This window comes from Amphiprion ocellaris, chromosome 17, assembly GCF_022539595.1.
Source record: "Amphiprion ocellaris isolate individual 3 ecotype Okinawa chromosome 17, ASM2253959v1, whole genome shotgun sequence".
Lineage (NCBI taxonomy): Eukaryota > Metazoa > Chordata > Actinopteri > Pomacentridae > Amphiprion > Amphiprion ocellaris.
This window is the reverse complement of record NC_072782.1, coordinates 18,862,442-18,882,936: the sequence shown is the minus strand read 5'-3', so window position 1 is coordinate 18,882,936 and position 20,495 is coordinate 18,862,442. Positions and strand designations below refer to the sequence as shown.

Below are 20,495 nucleotides of genomic sequence, written 5' to 3'. Positions count from 1 at the left end.
ACTGAGATGTCTGGTAAGGTGGAGCAATAGCTTCCTCCCATATGTGTTTCTCCACCGAAATTAACGGATTGAAAGTAATTTAATGGAGCAGTGCACAAAAGAGACAGGAATAGTGCCACGATATTTCTCGAAACAGAGTGACTAAAAATAGTGGTAATTAAATTCACGAATGGCAGATCTATAGTATAGTGTACACGCATTTTGCTGATAAATAAAGTGAGCACAGTTAAAGGAGCATAAATTTTTTGTAGGGTGCAGACCAATACCTGGAGACACAAAATGTATTTCTGTGTTTTTAGCTGTAAAATGTGTTTATTTTTATATATATATATATATATATACATATATATATATATATATATATATATATATATATATGAGAAATAATGATCTTGTTCTTCTTATTGTTTTTGACATACATTAAATAAGAGGGAAACCACAGCTGCATGCTTTGTCATGCAGTATAATTTTATTGCAAAATTTTTTTTTAATCAAATTTCACTGCATAATGGCAATGAGTACATGCATTTCTCACCTGTAGCCTTTTAGCTTTACCCTCCATGTCATATGCAGCAGGGAGCGACTCGGCACATCATGTATCACTCACACAAACGGACGCTAACATTCATTTTAGCACCATTCTTTTTCAAGAATGTTGATCACAAACCCATGAAGAACATGTTAACAATATAAGTCTCATCCTAAGAAATACACTTATTGTACACAAAGCCATAAATTAAAACAACTGCATTTCCACCAAACACAAAAGGACACTTAATTAAGATTTATTTAGCAACAACTAGAATGAAAATATGGCAACAAAAAAAAGAAATTCCAGTAAATGTTGGAGCGTTTAATATTCTTATGACAGTATATATTGTATGTTTCATACACTTTAATGTCTTTGGATTGAATCAGAAGGACCGATTGGGCGGTTCTGTTGCTTTCAATAAAATAATTTTTCAAAATGTTTGCAGTCAAATGATACATTTGTCACATAATGACCCTGTTAGGATCAGTTGCTGAAACAGAAATCTTCCACGTTGTTGAGTTTGATCGTCTGTAACTCCTGACTGTCAAGTAGCCTGTAGCTGAAAGACACCCGGTTGACAAACTTCCCGCTGGACACCATCCTCACCACTGTGTTGTCACAGCCGATCTTCATGTGGGCTGCAGGGGGAAAGAGGAGAAATATTAACTATAAGGTCTGTTTCATGGAAAGGGTGGGCAGAGATGAGCGTGTACTCACTGGGTCCAGTGAAGGAGACGCAGAGGTCTGTGATGGGAAGCAGCTTCGATGTATCAATACCATTTCCTCCCAGCAGCTGCACAAAATCCCCAGTTTCTGCACATCCAGGCATGGACCTCTGCAGAAATCAGCATAATATGAAACAAATATTTTGCATCAACCAGATCCACATGAGTTACGTTCAGTTTATCACACTGACTGATGCAATTTGCCTGATGAAATACTTTTTGTCCAGTGGGTTAAAACAATGCATTTTTACACTTTCCTAACAAGAAACCTCTTGTACAGTGTAACAAAAAATCAGAAAAAACCTGTGAAAAGATTTTAACATTCAAAAACAATAAAAATACTAGCAAATACAGTAAAAGGTGTAATTTTATGGTTGCACATTGTAAAAGAACAAATTATCATTTGTGAAAATACAGATTATTGATGTGAAAGTTAGTTCAGTGTTTTTGTTTGTTTGTTTCTCTACAGTCAACACTTTTTTTCCATGATTTTTTGAGATATTATCTGCAATTTACAAAAACAATATCTGTAAAATAGTGACATTGTTTGCAGATTTAAATACAGTAGAAAATATTGTGTAATATTAGGGTTAAATGTAGATTTTATTTTGAGATTTTTTATTTTTATTTTTGATGTGGCCATTATTTACTCTTTTGGCCTGTTTTTTGTTTTTGCTTGTTTGGTTTTTACAGTTAACATGTACAATAATATATTTTTTCTGTTTTGATTTGCTAGATATTAACCGTAGCTAACAGCGGGAAAAACAGGGAAATAACAGTAAATCTTTTTGAAAAATTACAGTCAATAACTGTATTAAAAAACATTTTTGCATTTTCTACAGACATTTCTACATGTGCAGAAAAAGCATAGGTGAAATAAACTTCACACCTTTCTTTAAATATCCCAACAGACTGGATCTCCTCTGAAGCCCTTTGGAAATTATGAAGCATCCTGTGATTCTCATTGACTATAATACAGACTTTTTTTTTTTTTTGTTAGCACGTATAGTGTTCCATAAAGGCTTTTTGCTGGTTAAACATGGGTGTGTGCATGATAGTAATTCTTCATTAGAATTAAATGCAAAGTACAGCTGAGGGAGGGTCATTTGCTTTGGAGGCATTTGATCAACATGAGCCAAGGTGCTAAAACTGCTGGTGGTAGTAGAGGATAAGTCAGAGAACCACATGTGAGGACGTTATCCTTAACCCTAGTCATTTTTCCCCCTAAAATGCTCAGATGACAAATGTCCACCTTTGGGTTACAAAGATGAATACATGTGCAATAATTTGTTACAACCTCATCTTTTTGTATATAGTGTTCGAAAACTTCATCGTGTCTATATAATGTTTCTCTGCAATTTTTGCACTGTGTTTTTAATATATTCTTACACTGCATGTATACCCCTGTCTTTTGAGCTGCTGTAACGGTGAACTTTCCCCACTGTGGGATCAATAAAGTTTATCTTATCTTATCTTACATAAATTCCTGGCAATCCGCCCAATAATCATTGAGATATTCCAGCCAAATCTGTGAACCATGAAACTAACTGTCTTTCCTAGAACCTTAGATGCTAGTAAGTCTGCAAAGATGATTCATATTTGATCGAGTGAAATTCAGGTTAAACAGCTTTCATTAAGAGTAGCTCAGCTCCTTTAAACGTCCAGGCATGTGACTGTCCTCTAAAGCCCTTTGGGATACTTAACATTGTTGACTTCATCCATATGCTCTGTCATTCAGACGTAGGTCACTTTTACACTAATGTTCCTCACAGTTTCATTTAGAGGCACCCAAAACAGTGACAGGCAGAGCCATGGCACAGGCATGATACTGTCCATACATTACAGATTGGATAAGTGACATATAACGTAATCATTTTAGCTTTATAAGTGTCATGTTGAAATTTAATTTTAACACTATGGGTGCTTCAGGTGATCTCCATAGTGGTTTGATGTCCTTGGAGCACTGTAAGGACCAACTCAGTGGTTGGACAACATTTTTATTTATTTTTTTTAACATTAAATAGAGAAAAACTGTTTTTTGGTCATTTAAGGGCAGCAGGAATGTCAGGTTATAAGTACAACTGGCTAACATGTTGCATTTTTTCACATTTATCAGAGCAATTTGAAGTTTCTTTTAACCTCTGGTGCTAAGCAGGTAATATATACATATAGAGGAGTCTGCCATCTGTCGCTGACACTAAACCAAACCTGTAGAGCTGCTATGCTGGAAAACCAAAACTGAGCTCAAAGATACCAAAATACTCTGTAGACCTGAGAGAAACGGCAGAGTCAGGTGATAATTCTTCACTTGCAGGGTTTTTCCTTTCCCAGAATGGGTGGTTGGGGTGTGACTACACACAACATTAAGCATGACTGGTCTTTGTTACCTTATTTGTCAGAAATCTATGCATTTTCCTGTTATGTCCAACCATTTGATAAACAAAAACGTCTGTTTTGCTTAAGTAAATGAAATCCCATTCAACAAAACTGCTTAATGTTTACTCCGCCAAGGAACGGGTGAAGTTATGTGAGGATCGGCATACGTTTGTCTGGGAATCTGGGAATCTGTCTGTCTGTGTGAAACATTACCGAAAAACGGAGCAACAGATTTGGATGAAATTTTCAGAGAAGATCAGAAATGACACAAGGACCAAGTGATTAGATTTTGGCAGTGATGCAGCTTATAGTCTGGATCTACAGCTTTGTTAAAGATTTCCCACTGGGAGATATAGCAGCCGGCACAGCATCCTTGTAACCACGACGTGAACAGTGTCAGTTACCCACTGATGATCACATGACTGCGATCCTACTACAAATTGACTGTGATTTATCAGTTGGAAATCATACAAGAAGAAATGATTAAACTGTGGGGTGTTTCTGAGTCCCATCAATTCCTGCCGCCCGCTACATATTTAGGTCACGCAATGTAGCAAACCCCAGCCAGACACGTTAAGTTCAGCCGCCAGCCTCATTTTGAACACAACTTCCTCTTTCTGTCCTTCACTCATTTCTTCACAGTAAGAGCTTGTCCCCACTAGGTGCTTCTAAGTTTAGACACATCCTTTGTCAGACAGCAGCAGCGTGTAATCGTTGTCTTTCATCTTTATTAGAATTTTCTGACTTTTCGGCAGCGTCTTCGTCATGTCAAGAAACCGCTTCTTAGAGAATCACTTCCTGTGCTGCTGGAATGGTGACAAAATAAAAGCCCGCAACATTAAAAATACGTCTTCAAAATAAAAGCATGGAAGGAACGGTTATTTTAACAGTAGCAAAACAAAGGTTTACCAAAAATGAACTGATCAACAGACTTTTATAAGAGTAATTTACATGCAATTTGGTATTCATACATAACATGCACATGCATAACACAAGCTTGTGCTCAGCGCAAGGTCATTTTTTATTAGAGATTTCATCCGTTGGAAATGATACGTCAACTGAACAGCCTTGGTGGAGGACTGCACTCTCTGAGTGCTTTTCTAGTTTTTTCCTGTCATTCTGATGCTGGTGATTTTCACTTTGAAACCAGATAAAACCTCTTTGGGAAATCGTGACTTTGAGCCATTCTGTGGTTGTGACCCACTGTTGATATTAAAAATTTTATATGTTGTACTGCTTTAACCAAAGTAGGCCACAGCAAACGGGGTAATTTTGGGAGGTCCTATGAACGAAGAGTGTTGTCTGGCAGGAACGACACAGATTACACTTACAGATTTTTTTTTTGTTTTTGCAAAACCAGTCCTTTAAAATTGTATCGCTAAAAGCTAACCACATGAGTGTAGTGAAGCATCAGAACTGTCTGTCACAATGAGGTTTTTAAGGTTTAGCTCACTCAAAATATGCTTTGAATGAATAAAGTGTCTCAATTCAACTGGAATAGTGGCAAAACCTTGATTAAAAAAAGCATGTTGAGATGGAGAATCAAGAGCACTGAGGTAATACTAAAGTGTGTTTGAAGACTTAGTTCACCTTGGGGAAGTTGTTGTAGTGTCCCAAGCTGAACTCCGAGATGTCGATCTCCACTGGATATATAATGGAGAAGCTGCAGTTTCTGTGCTGCTGTGGGATCACCATTGTGTAACTGCCCTCTGGTGACTGGGAGATGACATTACAGGCTGCAGAGATGCAAGGAGGCATGTTGAAAGCATTACTGAGGCAGAGAAACATCCACACCTGAATGATTTACGTACAAATTTTGCATTTTACCTAATTGGGATGTGTCATCAACATAAATTAGGATGATTTTAAAGTCACAACGGTGATGAAAATCTCAGTTTTGTGTTCAGTGCAGCTTTAAGATATGTCCTGTTCTTACATGTTTGCGATGTGTTTATAGACACAGTGATTTCAAACTGTCCCCTGTTAGTGCAGTTGATGACTAACGCCCCCTCCCAGTTTGTACTATCACCACACAGTCACACATTAATTGCTGCCCAAATGGGCTGACAGCTGAATTGGTTCTATTTGTGTGCATGCGTGACTGAGTGACTATGATTATCCACTTACGGAAGGGGTTGATGTGTTTCCTGACTGTCAGGGTGAAGCTGCTGCCAGCATTGTGGATGCGGAAGAAGACCATGGCCACGTTTTGAGAGGAGCGTACGCTCTTCCTCAGTGATCCAGAGTCACAGTAATCCACGTAGCGCTCGTACAGAGGCAGCGGGTGATCCTGGGAGCTGGGGAACTTCTGTCCTTTCATCACCCAGCCGTCAAACACCTAAAAGAGAGAGTAGGATTTCATACACAGTCATCCAAGATCAAAACTCCCTCAACTCCAAAACTTGCTGGCATGTGAAAGGCATGTTGTCTTTAAAAAAACAGCCAAAAACACACCATTTATGTACATTTATGTATATGTTTTCCTCAAAAACTGTCAACTTCACAACAGTTCTTGAGCTAATCTGAGCAGCTCCAGCAGAAAAATGAAACCAAATCTAAGTTTAAAATTGGGATATTTCAGCAAAATCACTTTACTTCACCTGTCTCATATAAAAAAATGCCTAAATAATGCAGTTGGAACAACAGTATTCTGTAACAGACTAAAAATTTTGCTCTCCATTGCCCAATTATGAAGCCATTAGTGACTCAGTTGCAACCAAAAGGTACATGGTAAAAATTCAGCAGTTTTTTAGCTGAACTGCAGGCTGTGTTTACACGGATCAAATATTGAAACAAATTAAAAATGTAAATAGTTCAAATGTATACTATGTAGTGCTAGTATTTTTTGTTGCATTAGTAACACCTGTGGGCAGTTGGGAAAAATGATCTAAATGTCGATTCCATTTTTCCCCCCATTTTTTGATAAGTAAATGTTTAAAGAAATTCAACTTTTTTTGTTAGGTTTTTGCATTTTATGGCATCATAACTGTATCAAAATGCACAGAGGAGTTTTTCAGTTCCTTCTCCTTCCAGCTATGGTTCCATAGAGGTGTAGGACTTTATATTGCAGTGAAAAATGAGTCAACGGTGAGTAAAAATGTGACAGGAGCACAAAATGCCCAAACACTGCTTGGAGTTCAGAGGTTCAGTGTAGAAAAAATCCAAATCAACAAGCAGTTTTTGCTAATCTGTGTGCAGAACATTCAACTCTTGAGGGTTCATGATGTGTTAGCGTGCAGAGTGTCGTCCTACAGCCATAGAGGCGTGCTTAAAGGGCAGATCACCTAAAGTAAGCAGGTTAAACAAGCTTTACATTAAAGGAGGATTTTTGCCTAATCAGGAAGTGTTTCTGAACTTAGCCGAGCAAGTTAACTGAACCGAATGTTTGACGGCATGAACAAGGTTGCACTGCAAAACAAAATAAACCCACGATTCTGTTCCTGTGAATAGATACACACAGGATCCAGTAGTAGACCTAAGAAGCTGAGTGAAAAAAACAGTGAAAAGCTGTTCACTCACAGTGATGAAGTCTCCGCCTCTGCAGTCGATGTCAACGCTGTCATAATCCACACTGATCACTTCACTGGGCTCCGCCATGAAGAAGGCAGCACAGCTGAGCTGAGGACGATCTGCTGTGAAGGTGAACTGACCCTCCACCGCAACCATGTCCAGGCAGCCTGACAGGCAGCAGAGGGCATTTCTACAGTTACATGTTATACTGTATATGTGCACATCACAAATAAAACCAACTGGAAGTAAATGCACAAGATCAATTTCAATTTAGTTTTATCAATATTTAAAAAATAATAATATTATTGTACACTGTAAAAAAAAACAATCTGTAACAATTTTATTCAAGATTATTTTTAGATACTCAAATATATCAATAATAAACAGATTTTTTTATGCCTGATACAAAATAACCTCAAGAGAAAACTGATAAATGGTGTAATTTTGTTGATTTTTAAATTGCAATATGCCTTTAAAACCTGGTACACAACTGTGTCATTCTATTTCTGTTACAAGTGCATATAATCTGTACTTATCGTATAGCTTTTGCAATTATCCAAAGACACAGACGAAGAGAGACTTTCAAAAATGTAACTAAACATTTTTCATACATTGAGCATACATGTTGCAATTGGAAATTAAAAAATGAATGATTAAAAAAATATATTTTAAAAACTGAATTCTGTCTGTTGTGACAGTTTTTGAGTCTGATCAGACTACGATCGATGCTCCGGCGGCATTTCTACACTTACACATTATACTGTATAGCTACATCACAAATAAAATCACTTGGAAGTAAATGCACAAAATCAATTTCAACTTATTTCATCAGTACTTTAAAAATTAAATATTATTGTACACTGTAAAAAACTATCAGGAATTTTACAGATTTTTTAAAAACTTTTTTAAATACTCAAAAATATCAATAATATACTGTGCAATTTTATGTCTAACACAAAATAACATCAACAGATGAAAAGGTTAATTTCAAGTTTAATATCATAAATGTATTTTTTTTTAAATTACATACAATTACTGACAATTAATGTGAAAGAAGTATTGGTTCTGTAACTTCACATAGATTTGTTTATTAAATGAGCAATTATTTTACAATTGCAGACATTTTCACAATTAAAATGTTGAATAAGTATTTTTTCATCAGCGTATAATATATATAAGCACTTGATAATCAGTCAAAACATTTTTAAGAAAATCATCCTATTCATTGTAGGCAATTCAGTTGTTTTTACACATGAAAATATTTTTGTTCAAATAATAAAAAGCCAAGAAAGCACATAGTGTCGTGTAAAATTATGGCTGGAAAATATGTTTATTTGTAGAAATTATTGTGTACTTTAAAAAGATGGTTATTTTAGATGATTTCGCAGCATTTTTTTAGTTTTTATTTTATTTTTTTAAACAATGTAGTGTAATTTTTTCCTTCTATTTTCCATATTTTCTCTCCATTAGTCTTTAGAATTATTGAAGTTTTATACCAATAAACTAATATTAAACCTAAACAACAGTCTAATAAATGGCTTACAAAACAAAAATAAATGCAAATTAGTCTCTGTATTATATTATATTTGACATGACTCACGTAAAGGTCGACGGTACATCAGCTCCTCAGGTGTTTCTCTCTTGAGCTCCGAGTTGAAAAATGAGTATAATTCATCTTTTGAGATTTCGTTGTTCTGCAGGAGAGAATAGAAGAAGTGCGCAAACTTCAGCAAGCATGTGTGAATCTGTAACGAAGCGAACGTGACTAAAGTTTCCATTTACTCACCTCAATATATCTGGAGTCTCCTTTGAGGACAGACAGACACAACACCAGGAAGAAGAGCTGCTCTCGGAAAGTGCGCTCCATTACGCGCATCTCTGTCTGCAAGGCGCACCTGAGCGGAGAAAGTGTGAGCTGCTCTGCGGCCGGAGCTGCTTTTTATAGGAGCCCAGTCTGAGAGTGACATGGTCGCTGTCACCCACCGTGGACACCCTCCCTCCCTCCTACACAATTGCGTGGTTGTGACGAGAGCAAGGATGGGTGAGAAAGAGAGGGAAAGAGAGGGAGAGAGGGAGGAGATGGGCAGCTGATACTGATAGAGGAGCTCAAACCATTATGAGTCTCAGTGTGTCAGGTAGCTGCTGCAGGAATTCTGTCCAACAGTGACGCTGAAGCTGCAGTGGAGCCTCCAGAAATCTTTCAAAAACGAGGTTAGATGAAAAAATCTTGAGGTGGCACAAGAAAACCAGGAGTCAAAACTGAATGGAAAACTGTCGAAATATGAGGTTAGTTAATATTATGTGTGAGCATAAAACAATACAGGAACAGTTTATTTATTTTATTGTATACTATTACAATATAGAATAATTGGTCCCATCTGGGCTGCACAGTGGTGTAGTGGTTAGCACTTTCGCCTTGCAGCGAGAAGATCCCTGGTTCGCGTCCCGGCTTTCCCGGGATCTTTCTGCATGGAGTTTGCATGTTCTCCCTGTGCATGCGTGGGTTTTCTCCGGGTACTCCGGCTTCCTCCCACAGTCCAAAAATATGCTGAGGTTAATTGATTACTCTAAATTGCCCGTAGGTGTGAATGTGAGAGTGATTGTTTGTCTATATATGTAGCCCTGTGACAGACTGGTGACCTGTCTAGGGTGTCCCCTGCCTTCACCTGAGTCAGCTGGGATAGACTCCAGCCCCCCCCATGATCCTAGTGAGGATTAAGCGGTGTATAGATAATGGATGGATGGATGGTCCCATCTGTGTGTGTGTGTGTGCGTGTGCGCGCGTGTGTGTGCGTGCGTGTGTTGTGCGTGTGTGCGCGCGTGTGTGTGTGTGCGTGTGTGTGTGTGTGTGTGTGTGTGTGTGTGTGTGTGTGTGTGCGTGCGTGTGTGTGTGCGTGTGTTGTGTGTGCGTGTGTGTGTGAGTGTGTGAGTGTGTGTGCATGTGTTGTGTGTGTGTGTGTGTGTGCGTGTGTGTGTGTGCGTCTGTGAACAGTCTCTGGTGCCAGTGCTAAGGTCTAACATAACATTGATACTTTACAGGTGAGCTAGGAATGGCCTCTCCATCAATCAGTGCAAAAACAGCTCCACTAGAGGTCAGAGGTCACTTTTTCAAAAATGCTGTATATCTTCAAAAGGGTGGCAGGTAGATTTAGAATATTTGGTGCATATAAGCAACCATATTGGGGCTTTCCATTGGAGATGTTACATTTTACCTTTGGTGATATATCAAGGTCAAAGTCAAGGTCAAAAATTTGGATGATGCCATTGTATTTTAAATAACATGTATTGTATACATGGACAATATATATTTCACCTTGTACAACCAGCCAACCATGAGTAGTGAAAGAAAACACCTATTTTGTGGATGGAATGGATGGAGTTGGATGGAAAAATGATTTACTGGGGCTCAGCGCAATCGTGGCCGGCAGGGGGCAACTATATCTCTCTACTGGGGGCCCTCTATCCTTTCATCATCTCTACACCGTTTAATCCTCATTAGGGTCATGGGGGTGGATCCCAGCTGACTTAGGGTGAAGGCAGGGGACACCCTGGACAGATCAGTTTGTCACAGAGCTACATAGAGAAACAAACAATCACACTCACATTCACACTTACAGGCAGTTTAGAATTACCAGTTAACCTCAGCATATTTTTGAACTGTGGGAGGAAGCTGGAGTACCTGGAGGAAACCCACACATGCACAGGGAGAACATGCAAACTCCATGCAGAAAGATCCCGGGAAGACTGGACATCTGAACTGGGCATCTTCTAGCTGCAAGGCAAAAGTGCTAACCACCAAGCCACTGTGCAGCCCGGTGGCCCTCTAGTTTTGTCATGTTTTTTAGAGCAACTACTGATCAAGATATGGAGGGAAGGAGGCGGAGCCTCACAGAGTTACGTGACGATCAACATACATTTGTTTGTTTGATTGATTGTTAGCAACATTGCTCAAAACTGGATCAATGGATTTTGATGAAATTTTCAGGGAAGGTCAGAAATGACACAAGGACCAAGTGATTAGATTTTCGCAGTGATGCGGCTTATTGTCTGGATCCACGGATTTGTTAAAGATTTCTGTATCATTGCGAGATAGCAACACAGCGTCACAGTAACTATGACAACAAATGAACTCTACGTCAGCTGCCAGCTGACGATCACATGATTGTGATCCCACTACAAATCTAACGCTGCCGACTTATCGGGACTTATCTGTTGGAAATGATACAAGGAACAGTTGATTAAATTGTGGGGGTGTTTCTGAGTCCCATCAATTCCCACTGCTACATATTTACGTCACGCAATTCGGTATCCGTACATAATGTACACATGTGTAACACACGCCTGTGCTCAGCGCAAGGTCATTTTGTTTGTGGGTACATCATGGCCACATTCTAAAGTGCCGTGATTTCTTTTGATGATTTTCTTTACAACATTTCATCCATCGGAAATCATACAACGACTCAGCAGCCTTGCCGGAGTACTCTCTGAGTGCTTTTCTTGTTCTATTTCTGTTACAAGTGCATATAATCTGTACTTATCATGTAGTTTGTGTAATTATCAAAAGACAGAGGCAAAGGGAGACCTACAGTTTAAAAACATCTAATGCAGAATTTGCTGACACTGGAGTATCAGGGGACTGTACATACAAAACAGGGGAGAAAAGGTGTAGATAGATGGAGGATGGAGGTGGAGAGGGATTGCTTGATATGGGTTTAAGTCTAGTAGATAGTAAAACAGCATGATGGAAAGTTGACATTCACACAACAGTCTAATTCATGTAACAGCCTGCTAGGATTGGTACAGCCTTTACTTCACACCCAGAGTACATTCACTGAGCTGCTTTCACGCCTGCCTTGTGTGATGCAGTCATAACAAACCCTGAGGCCCTCAGCACTCAAGTCTGGCTCGTTTTCAGAAGGTGACAAAACTCCTGTCACTCCTAAATGAACACCAGACAAACACTACTGAACTATCATAGCTTTATTATAACTATTATTACCATGCTGTTGTATCCAGCAGGAGGTAATGCAGTGTACACAAAAGTGAGGACATTCTCTGTGCAATATCACGCAAATGTCAAGAGATTCTAAATTGCGTTACTTATCAATAATTTAATTTATTCTGAGCTGAACAGCAGAAAATTTGCTTTTCTGTAAAATTTTCACTAACTATTTACATATCCATCCAACCAAAGGCTGAGGTCTGGACTCAGTGGAGGTCAATCCATGTGTGGAAATGATGTCTCACGTTCCCTGAACCACTCATTCACAATGTGAGCCCCATGAATCCTGGCATCATCATCTTGGAATCAGGGAAGAAAAACCCCATTGGTGGAAGGATCTGGTATTTTTTAGTATACTTAGGTTGTCAGCTGACCTCATTCTGTGGGAACATAATGTTGCTGAACCTGACCAACTGCAGCAACCCCAGATCATAACACTGCCTCCACAGGCTTGTAGGCACTAGCCATGATGAGTGCATCACTTCATCTTCCCCTCTTCTTATTGTGATACCCCCATCACTTCGGAACAGGGTAAATCTGGACTCATCAGACCACATGACCAACCACATTTGTTCCTTGAAGACGATGGCTCACCACTATCCTTCCAGGTTTTAATAATGCGTTGGATGTTTCTTAACCTGATTTTAGTAGTTTCATCTCCTAAGTTGTTTTCTTTGATGCAGGCCAATAATTTCACCCTTGTGTAACAGATTAACATCCTTTGTACGACCACAGGATATGTCTTCCAACATGGTTGTTTAAGAAATGAGAAGCTCCTCACTGCATCAGCCAGGGTTAAATAAGTTGTTGCAGCTGAAACATATTCATCACTGCAGTAATTATCCAACGGAAGGCTCTTACCTATTTGCTTACATAAATCCAGATGGCGACTTTTTTTTGAACACGTGGTGTAGCTATATGTATTTCTTATGTCACATTCAATTTTCCAAAGTTTTGCACCAACTTCTTTAAAGATGTTCTGTTGTTATGCAGAGATGATTTGTCTCCAGCTGCTCTTTACTGAAGGAGTTGTGTTGCTTTACCTTTCTCTTGTCAACATACTTGTTCATGTCATAATTTTCTCTTTTCATTCTGTAGAAACTCTTTTGTGATTTTGTGCTTTGGATCATTATTGTGCTGGAATATTCCTCATCTGCCAAACTTTTGCAGACTGGGAGTCATCTTGTCATCCAGTATTTTGGTGTATCCACAAACATTCATAGTGTCATCCCACCTATCTGCTTCACTGTCAGGACTATGCATTCACTGTGGTATACCTGACCAGGTTCATCTCCAACATGCCAAACCTCATCTGAGCTGAAAAAAAATGTATTTTGATCTCATTACCAAAAACTGTGCTCCAAGACTCATCAGGCTTCTTTTTGTGTCCTTTATCAAAATTTTATCTTGCAGTTTTGTGCCACACAGCAAGCAAGCGTGTTTTTCTTGGATGTCGCGTGTAAAGGTTGACATTATGCACCATCCGACACACTGTTTGAGCTGTTACCAAAAATCTGATTTCCACTTATGACCCTGTGCCAAGTCTGACTCAGCTTTCTGTATATTTTTCAGAGCTAGATTGTGCACGTAGCACACTGTCTGTGGCATCATTTTAGGAGGACGACCACTGCAGCTTTGATTAGTGGTACTATGACTTACTGTATACCTCCTGATTACTCCTGCATCTGTGTTTCAGTTCATTTTTAGTTGATTACTTATCTTTCTCTAGCGTTTTATGTTTTTGTGCAGTCTCACAATCAGATTTGTCAGTGGAGCTATAATGAACACATGCAGATAGACACAGCGCATAGGTCCCAAGCTAGGGATGATCTGCTGTTCACAGATCATTTTATAACCATGTTCATGCTCAATTTAGTTTCAGCGATCCCACATTTTCTAATTTGTGTGTCAGTGATCAGAGGTGTATTGACTTTTGGTCCATTGCATTTCTACTTTGTGACCTGTATTTTCAATATAGTCTCAGTAAAGAATTTCTAAAATTTGTTCATGAGAGAAAATACACTACTACTCAATGTAGAAATAATGCATTTACAGAAAGATGATGTCATTCTGAATCATTTGACATAAGTGATATTACACTATTGTATGTTGTGTAAAACATGCATTATGAGCTGTGAACAAAATCCAAACAAAACCACAATACTGAACATGTTGCATGCCAAATTGTGCACATAATTTGTTGCTAAATACGAAGTAGACAGCATGAGGAATATTTTTTGCCATCATGCTGAGAAGATTTTATGAAAGTGTTCCTGTCACACATCTGGTTCTTCTTCCAAAACTGCACTACAACATCTGATAATTTGCTTGTTTTCCGGGCAGAGGAAACTTATCAACAAACTAAATGAGTAAAATGCATGACTGTTGAAAAGTTTCAAGTTGCATTCACAGACTTTATTGAAAGTCAAGGTCACTGAGTGCTTGTCTTCCACCTGTCTGAGCTCAGTCCCCGAGGTTTCCTGGAGCCTCAGGCTGTCGAAAATGTCACTTCATTCAAATGCTTTAAAAATCGTGCCTAGGTGTAATCCACACTCTAAACAACATGTTTCCCCAAGATAAGCAATGTTGTCGGAGAGTATATTTAAACTTGACATATCAGAAATAGGAAAGTCCATTCAAATAATTTAATATGCTTAGACGGCAAATAGAATTTTATGTTTTATATTTTTTAGACTTATGAAAGTAATACAATAAGTTTTCTCTCAAAAAGCAGATCCAAAATTATATTGATATAAACATATCTTTCATGTCAATGAGAGAGTGCACAGAAAACTAATAGATTGGCGCTAAATATTTCAAATTAAAGTCGTACAGGTTGTGCTCCACTGATATGCACTGGCTTTGGTTCTTGTATTGTCACATATCATCGTGTTTCATCAGTCTTTCTAAAAACCTGACACATATTACTGGGGTTTTCTGTCCAATAACATAGGTATCTACTTCTGTACTGGACAGAATGGCAGCAAATAAGCAAGTATGTACATACAACTGCATGTGTCTTCAGGGAAACATAATTCTGTGTTCATCATTTATAGCATACAGACTGTTTTAGCCACAAGCACACAATTAAGAACTAATCCAACCAAGCCTACATCCACACTAATATGTATTAATTTCAGTAACTTTGGCTCATTTATGCCTAGCATCTACACTAGTCCAGTGTTCTTGGATGCCTAAATGAAAACATTTGAGCTACAGATAGGTTCTCTGTCAGAAGGGTCTTGCAATTATTGCCACCACATGAAGCAACACAACCAGTTTGTCTGAACACAGACCTACGTCATGTAACAAGAGCAAAGCCAGATCTGAATGACTGTGCTACACCATATGACAAGATTCCAACCTCTTTATTTTCAGCTTTTATTTAAAATATTTTTTTTATTTTTGATGTCGATCCACTCCTTTACAAAATCATTACAATCACTGTAGAATTATTAATACTTTCTAAATAGAATTATTTAAGTCATTTTGATGAAAGCTGCGGTATTTCTTCATATGGCAATGTATTTCATTGAATAACAAAATATTGCAATTTTCCAGTATCATGCAGCCTCAGCAAACATCTGTGTTCACCCTCTGATTGTCACTACTGTCGCTACGTGTCCTTCCCTGATTTGTCACACTTCTGTCACCTGCCTATTTAAGGGAAGAAAACAAAGACGTCAGCCTTAGTGGTTAATTTAACATGGATGATGCTTTACATGCATTGCTGACCTTCTTGCTGAGCTTGTGTAAGCCCACTGCTGAAAAAACCTGAGCTGAATCCCTCTCTCCCTCAGAAAGTGCAGCCTTTGACATAGTGGATCACAGCATCCTGCTGGGCAGATTGAGACATTGGATAGATATCTGGGACAGCTTTAGATTAATTTTTATCTTATCTGATAAATAGGAGGTTCTGTGTATACACCAGCAAACATGTATCATTATGTTGGTCTGTCAAGTATGGTATGCCACAGGGGTCGGGTTTGAGACCTATTTTATTTTCATTACACATGCTTCCACTTAAGCACTTCAGTCTGGCAGCTAGAAGGTTGTGTTCGCGTCCCAACCTTCCCAGGATCTTTCTGCATGGAGTCTGCATGTTCTCCCTGTGCATGTGTGGGTTTTCTCCAGGTACTCCGGCTTCCTCCCACAGTCCAAAGACATGCTGAGGTTAATAAGTGCTTCTAAATTGTCCCTAGGTGTGAATGTGAGTGTGATTGTTTGTCTCTATGTGTAGCCCTGTGATAGACTAATGACCTCTCCAAGGTGTTCCCTGCCTTCACCCTAAGTCAGCTGTGATAGACTCAAGCCCCCGTGACCCAAATGAGAATTAAGTGGTGTATAGATAATGGATGAATGGATGGATGGATGCGTCAACTTAGGCATATTAATAAGTAATATATTTTCATTTTTATGCTGACAATGCATAGTTGTACCTACCTGTTAGATCCTTTGCGTCTGGTATGCTGAGTTCTCTCTCACTGCATTACTAGTGTCACAAACCAGATGGTAAATAACTTAATAGCTCTTTTGCATCATGTTCCATGAGTGGTAAAAAAAAATAAATCAAATTTAAAAAATCTTGTCTGGTTTGACAGCAACCTCGAGTTTGAGCTGCACACCACCAAGTTTGTGTAATTATACTTTTACCATCTCAGAAATATTTCAAAAACACCCATCCATCCATTATCTATATACTGCTTAATCCTCATTAGGGTCACCAGTCTATCACAGGGCTACATATAGAAACAAACAATCACGCTCACATTCCCACCTATGGACAACTTAGAATTACTAATTAACCTGAAAATGTTTTTGGACTGTGGGAGGAAGCCGGAGAACCTGAAGAAAGCCCACACATGCACAGGGAGAACATGCAAACTCCATGCAGAAAGATCCTGGGAAAGCCAGGACATGAACCAGGGATCTTCTAGCTGCAAGGTGAAAGTGCTAACCACAAAGCCACTGTGCAGCCCATTTCAAAAACATGGAATTTTTTACATTTTAAAGATGCTTAGACATTTAGACAATTTAGTTTCTTATTCTCGAATGAATTATCATCTGTAGATAGATTTTTTTCATATGGAGTTTGTAAAATTAGGTCAAGTTTTACTGTCATTCTGGCATATATCGCGTATACATTGGAACAAAACACAACAGTATAACAGACTACTTAAAGTGCAAACACACAACCATGTAAAGTACAGAGATAATTAAACATATACTACATACTATGCAGGCTGTAATCTGTAAACTCTTTAGTAGACTCGCAGTATGTGAGTATTCTGCTGCAGCAAATACGGTACAGTGTTTCATAAGATACAAACACACAAAGTAGAGTTCAAGGTGGATGGGAGCAGATGAGATTCAGGAGCTGGACTGTTTGAGATCAGACCGTCTGAATTGAACGGTTAAATAGCTGAATAATGGTGTAATCTCAGATTCTGTTTAGCAATTCAGATTTCCTCAATTAAGTACAATTAGGATTCTGTTATTAGCATGTAGGTTAAGGTGAAGATAAGATAAGATAAGATAGATAAAGTTCTTTATTTCTCCCCACTCCAGGGGAAATTTACATTGTTACAGCAGCTTTATTTACAATATATACAACTATCAAAAGTTTAATTTTCTAATGCTAAAAAAAACTACTGACCAATACTGCCATTACCATTTAAGACTTACTTTATTTGAAATTTTGCAGCACGTCATTTGTACTTAAAGGTTATTTCTTTGCGTAATTTACTGCAGCGCTCTCAGAGAAGCAGAGTTACAGTCAAAGTGTTTGTTGTCTATAGTAATGTATTCTTCATTGCAGCTAAATTACAAGCATTCTTCCAGCCTGTGGTGCATATTGAATGTCCATCCGCTGCATTTATTTTCATCAGTACATGATGCAGAGACCACTCGCTGGGTTTGGAGTATAATTGACCCTGTGAAGGGAAAATAAGCCCAACAATTGCTCTGTGGAGGCTTTTATATTTTGTTTGTTTCTAATAATAGTGTGTCACCTGCTGACTTTGGCAGGGACCTGATTGCTCACAAGGACAAAGTGTTTTTCATCACAGGAAATAAACCGTAACTGTTGCATGCTATAGCAATTCGAACACATGCTTTAAATTATGAGCCCACTTTTCATTAGGCACACAAATTTGAGCTGATGTGACACTTGCATACAGACATTTCCATTTGCACAGTCATTAGCCCTATTTTCTGCCTCTTTGAAGCAGGGAGTTTTATTTGTTTTCTGAAAGAATCTGTAAGGATGCCAGCCACTTGGAGGATTCTGTAGCTTGTCATTTGGTCCTGAGAGCTCTGGATGAATAGTAGAAGGCATTAAGTGCTGATGATGAAGCTTTATTGGGCTCCATCAAATCAAACGCTCCCCATTGTGTCCTTTTTTGAAAGTTATGTATATTACTTTAGTGGGGCACACTCTGATGTAATTAATGTCCACTTTGATGAATAAGATTCCTCAAATATGCTAGAGGGAATGATTCACATCTGTTTGTGTATGAGTTGCAGCTCTTTGGGCAAAGATGTCTCTGTTTGACGTAAGTGCCACCACATGCTTGAATATATTCTGACTTAGACAGCATTTCTTTTTTATCTGAACAACTTTTGTTGTAACTCGCCTTGATAATAGTCCTTTGCACACACCAACAGCTGTGGACACCACAGATGCATAGTTACTGTTAATATATTATTTTCCAGTCCGCTCAGAGGTCTCTGTTCTTTTAAACACAGTAGACTGATACGTATGTAGTCCGACATGCATACGACTGTATGGAAAGCAGAAAGTGCCACAATTCACCTCTCCATGCCATAAATTGTGGCGTTTTCTTGTGGTTTGATGGAGTAAAATGTGGTGTTGCAGAAAGCGGTGCAAACAGGACAGCTTTTTTGGCTTTTGACTTCATAAAAAACAGCACTTTGCCAGCTTTTAACAGACAAAAAGCAGTTTCATTAGGCCTACACTAAATAAAGATGTTACACATTGATAGAGGTCTAAAGGTGAATGCCCATCCATCCATCCATCCATCCATCCATCCATCCATCCATCCATCCATCCATTCATTATCTAGACACCACTGAATCCTCATTTGGGTCGTTGGGGGCTGGAGTCTATCCCAGCTGACCTTAGGGTGAAGGCAGAGGGTATCCAGGACAGATCACCAGTCTATCTCAGGACTACACATGGAGAAAAAGAAGCACACTCACATTCACACCTACAGGCAATTTAGAATTATCAATTAACCTCAGCATGTTTATGGACTGTGGGAGAAAGATGGAGTACCCAGAGAAAACCTACACATGCACAGGGTGAACATGCAAACTCCATGCAGAAAGATCCTGGGAAGGTTGGGACGCGAACCCAACCTTCTAGCTGCCAGACTGAAGTGCTTAAATGGAAGCATGTGTAATGAAAATAAAAGGAGGATGCTGGAGTACCCAGAGAAAACCCACACATGCACAGAGGGAACATGCAAACTCCTTGTAGAAAGATCACCAGGCCCACGCCTGGACGTAAACTGGGGATCTTCTAGCTGCAAAGTGACGATACTAACCACCACACCACTGTGCAGCCCTAAAGGTGAATGTTTCTCTAAAAAAATTCTACCACTTCCAATCAAAGTCTTTGTTTTGAAATATATGTCTTGACCAGCTGCAGTACAGAAATCATTTTTACTTCCCTATATAAAGCTTGTTCAAAGGACCTACGTTTTTCTTATTTCGACCTTAGAACATGTTGGCCAGTTTGAAAGATATGTTATCCTTAGAACTTTAACCATTATTTAGAACCTGACACTGTAAAAACAAATAGAATCTCTGGATATATGTAGTAAGATAAGGTAAATGCAGTGGTTCAGCTTTTGACGATGTAAACAGCAGCATTGTGATTGGAGCGCCATAAAAAGCCTTTTAATTTGAATTGTGTGCAAAAATAACACTCCTGATGATGATTTAAAATTCCAGATTCCATGCAGACACACAAGAAGGGGGCCACACAGACTCTGTAGATGATAAAATTTACATCACATCTTTGTGAAAATATAAAATCTTGAATATACTCTTTAGCGAATGTGCACAGCTGCAGACATTGTAGATGTAATTCTTTCTAGTCCACATGGAGGACACATTCTAGAAATGCACCATCAGTGTCTACGTATTTTGTGCAAGCAAACTACTGCTAAGCATGTGCAGTACTGCAGTGGTGGAGTGGTTTGCTGCACGGACACAAACTGTGGGCTTCTACTGCAGATGACAGAACTGGTGTCACATGGATTCTTGCATACTCATGAACACAAAAAGTCTTGACACTCGTTTAACACTGGCATTGTATGCTACC

The 20,495-nt window shown here is 38.7% G+C and overlaps 1 protein-coding gene across 1 annotated transcript; it reads right to left on the bottom strand.

Annotated features, from left to right (window-relative positions):
- Positions 1-447: 447 nt before the first annotated feature.
- Positions 448-9,089, bottom strand: crhbp (corticotropin releasing hormone binding protein). The gene is made up of 7 exons (XM_023280083.3): positions 8,930-9,089; positions 8,744-8,837; positions 7,153-7,310; positions 5,761-5,971; positions 5,224-5,369; positions 1,250-1,367; positions 448-1,170 (listed from the first exon to the last, which is right to left on the bottom strand). The coding sequence occupies exons 1-7, from the start codon at positions 9,017-9,019 to the stop codon at positions 1,016-1,018; spliced, it is 972 nt and encodes a 323-aa protein (XP_023135851.2). The 5' UTR covers positions 9,020-9,089; the 3' UTR covers positions 448-1,015.
- Positions 9,090-20,495: the final 11,406 nt, after the last annotated feature.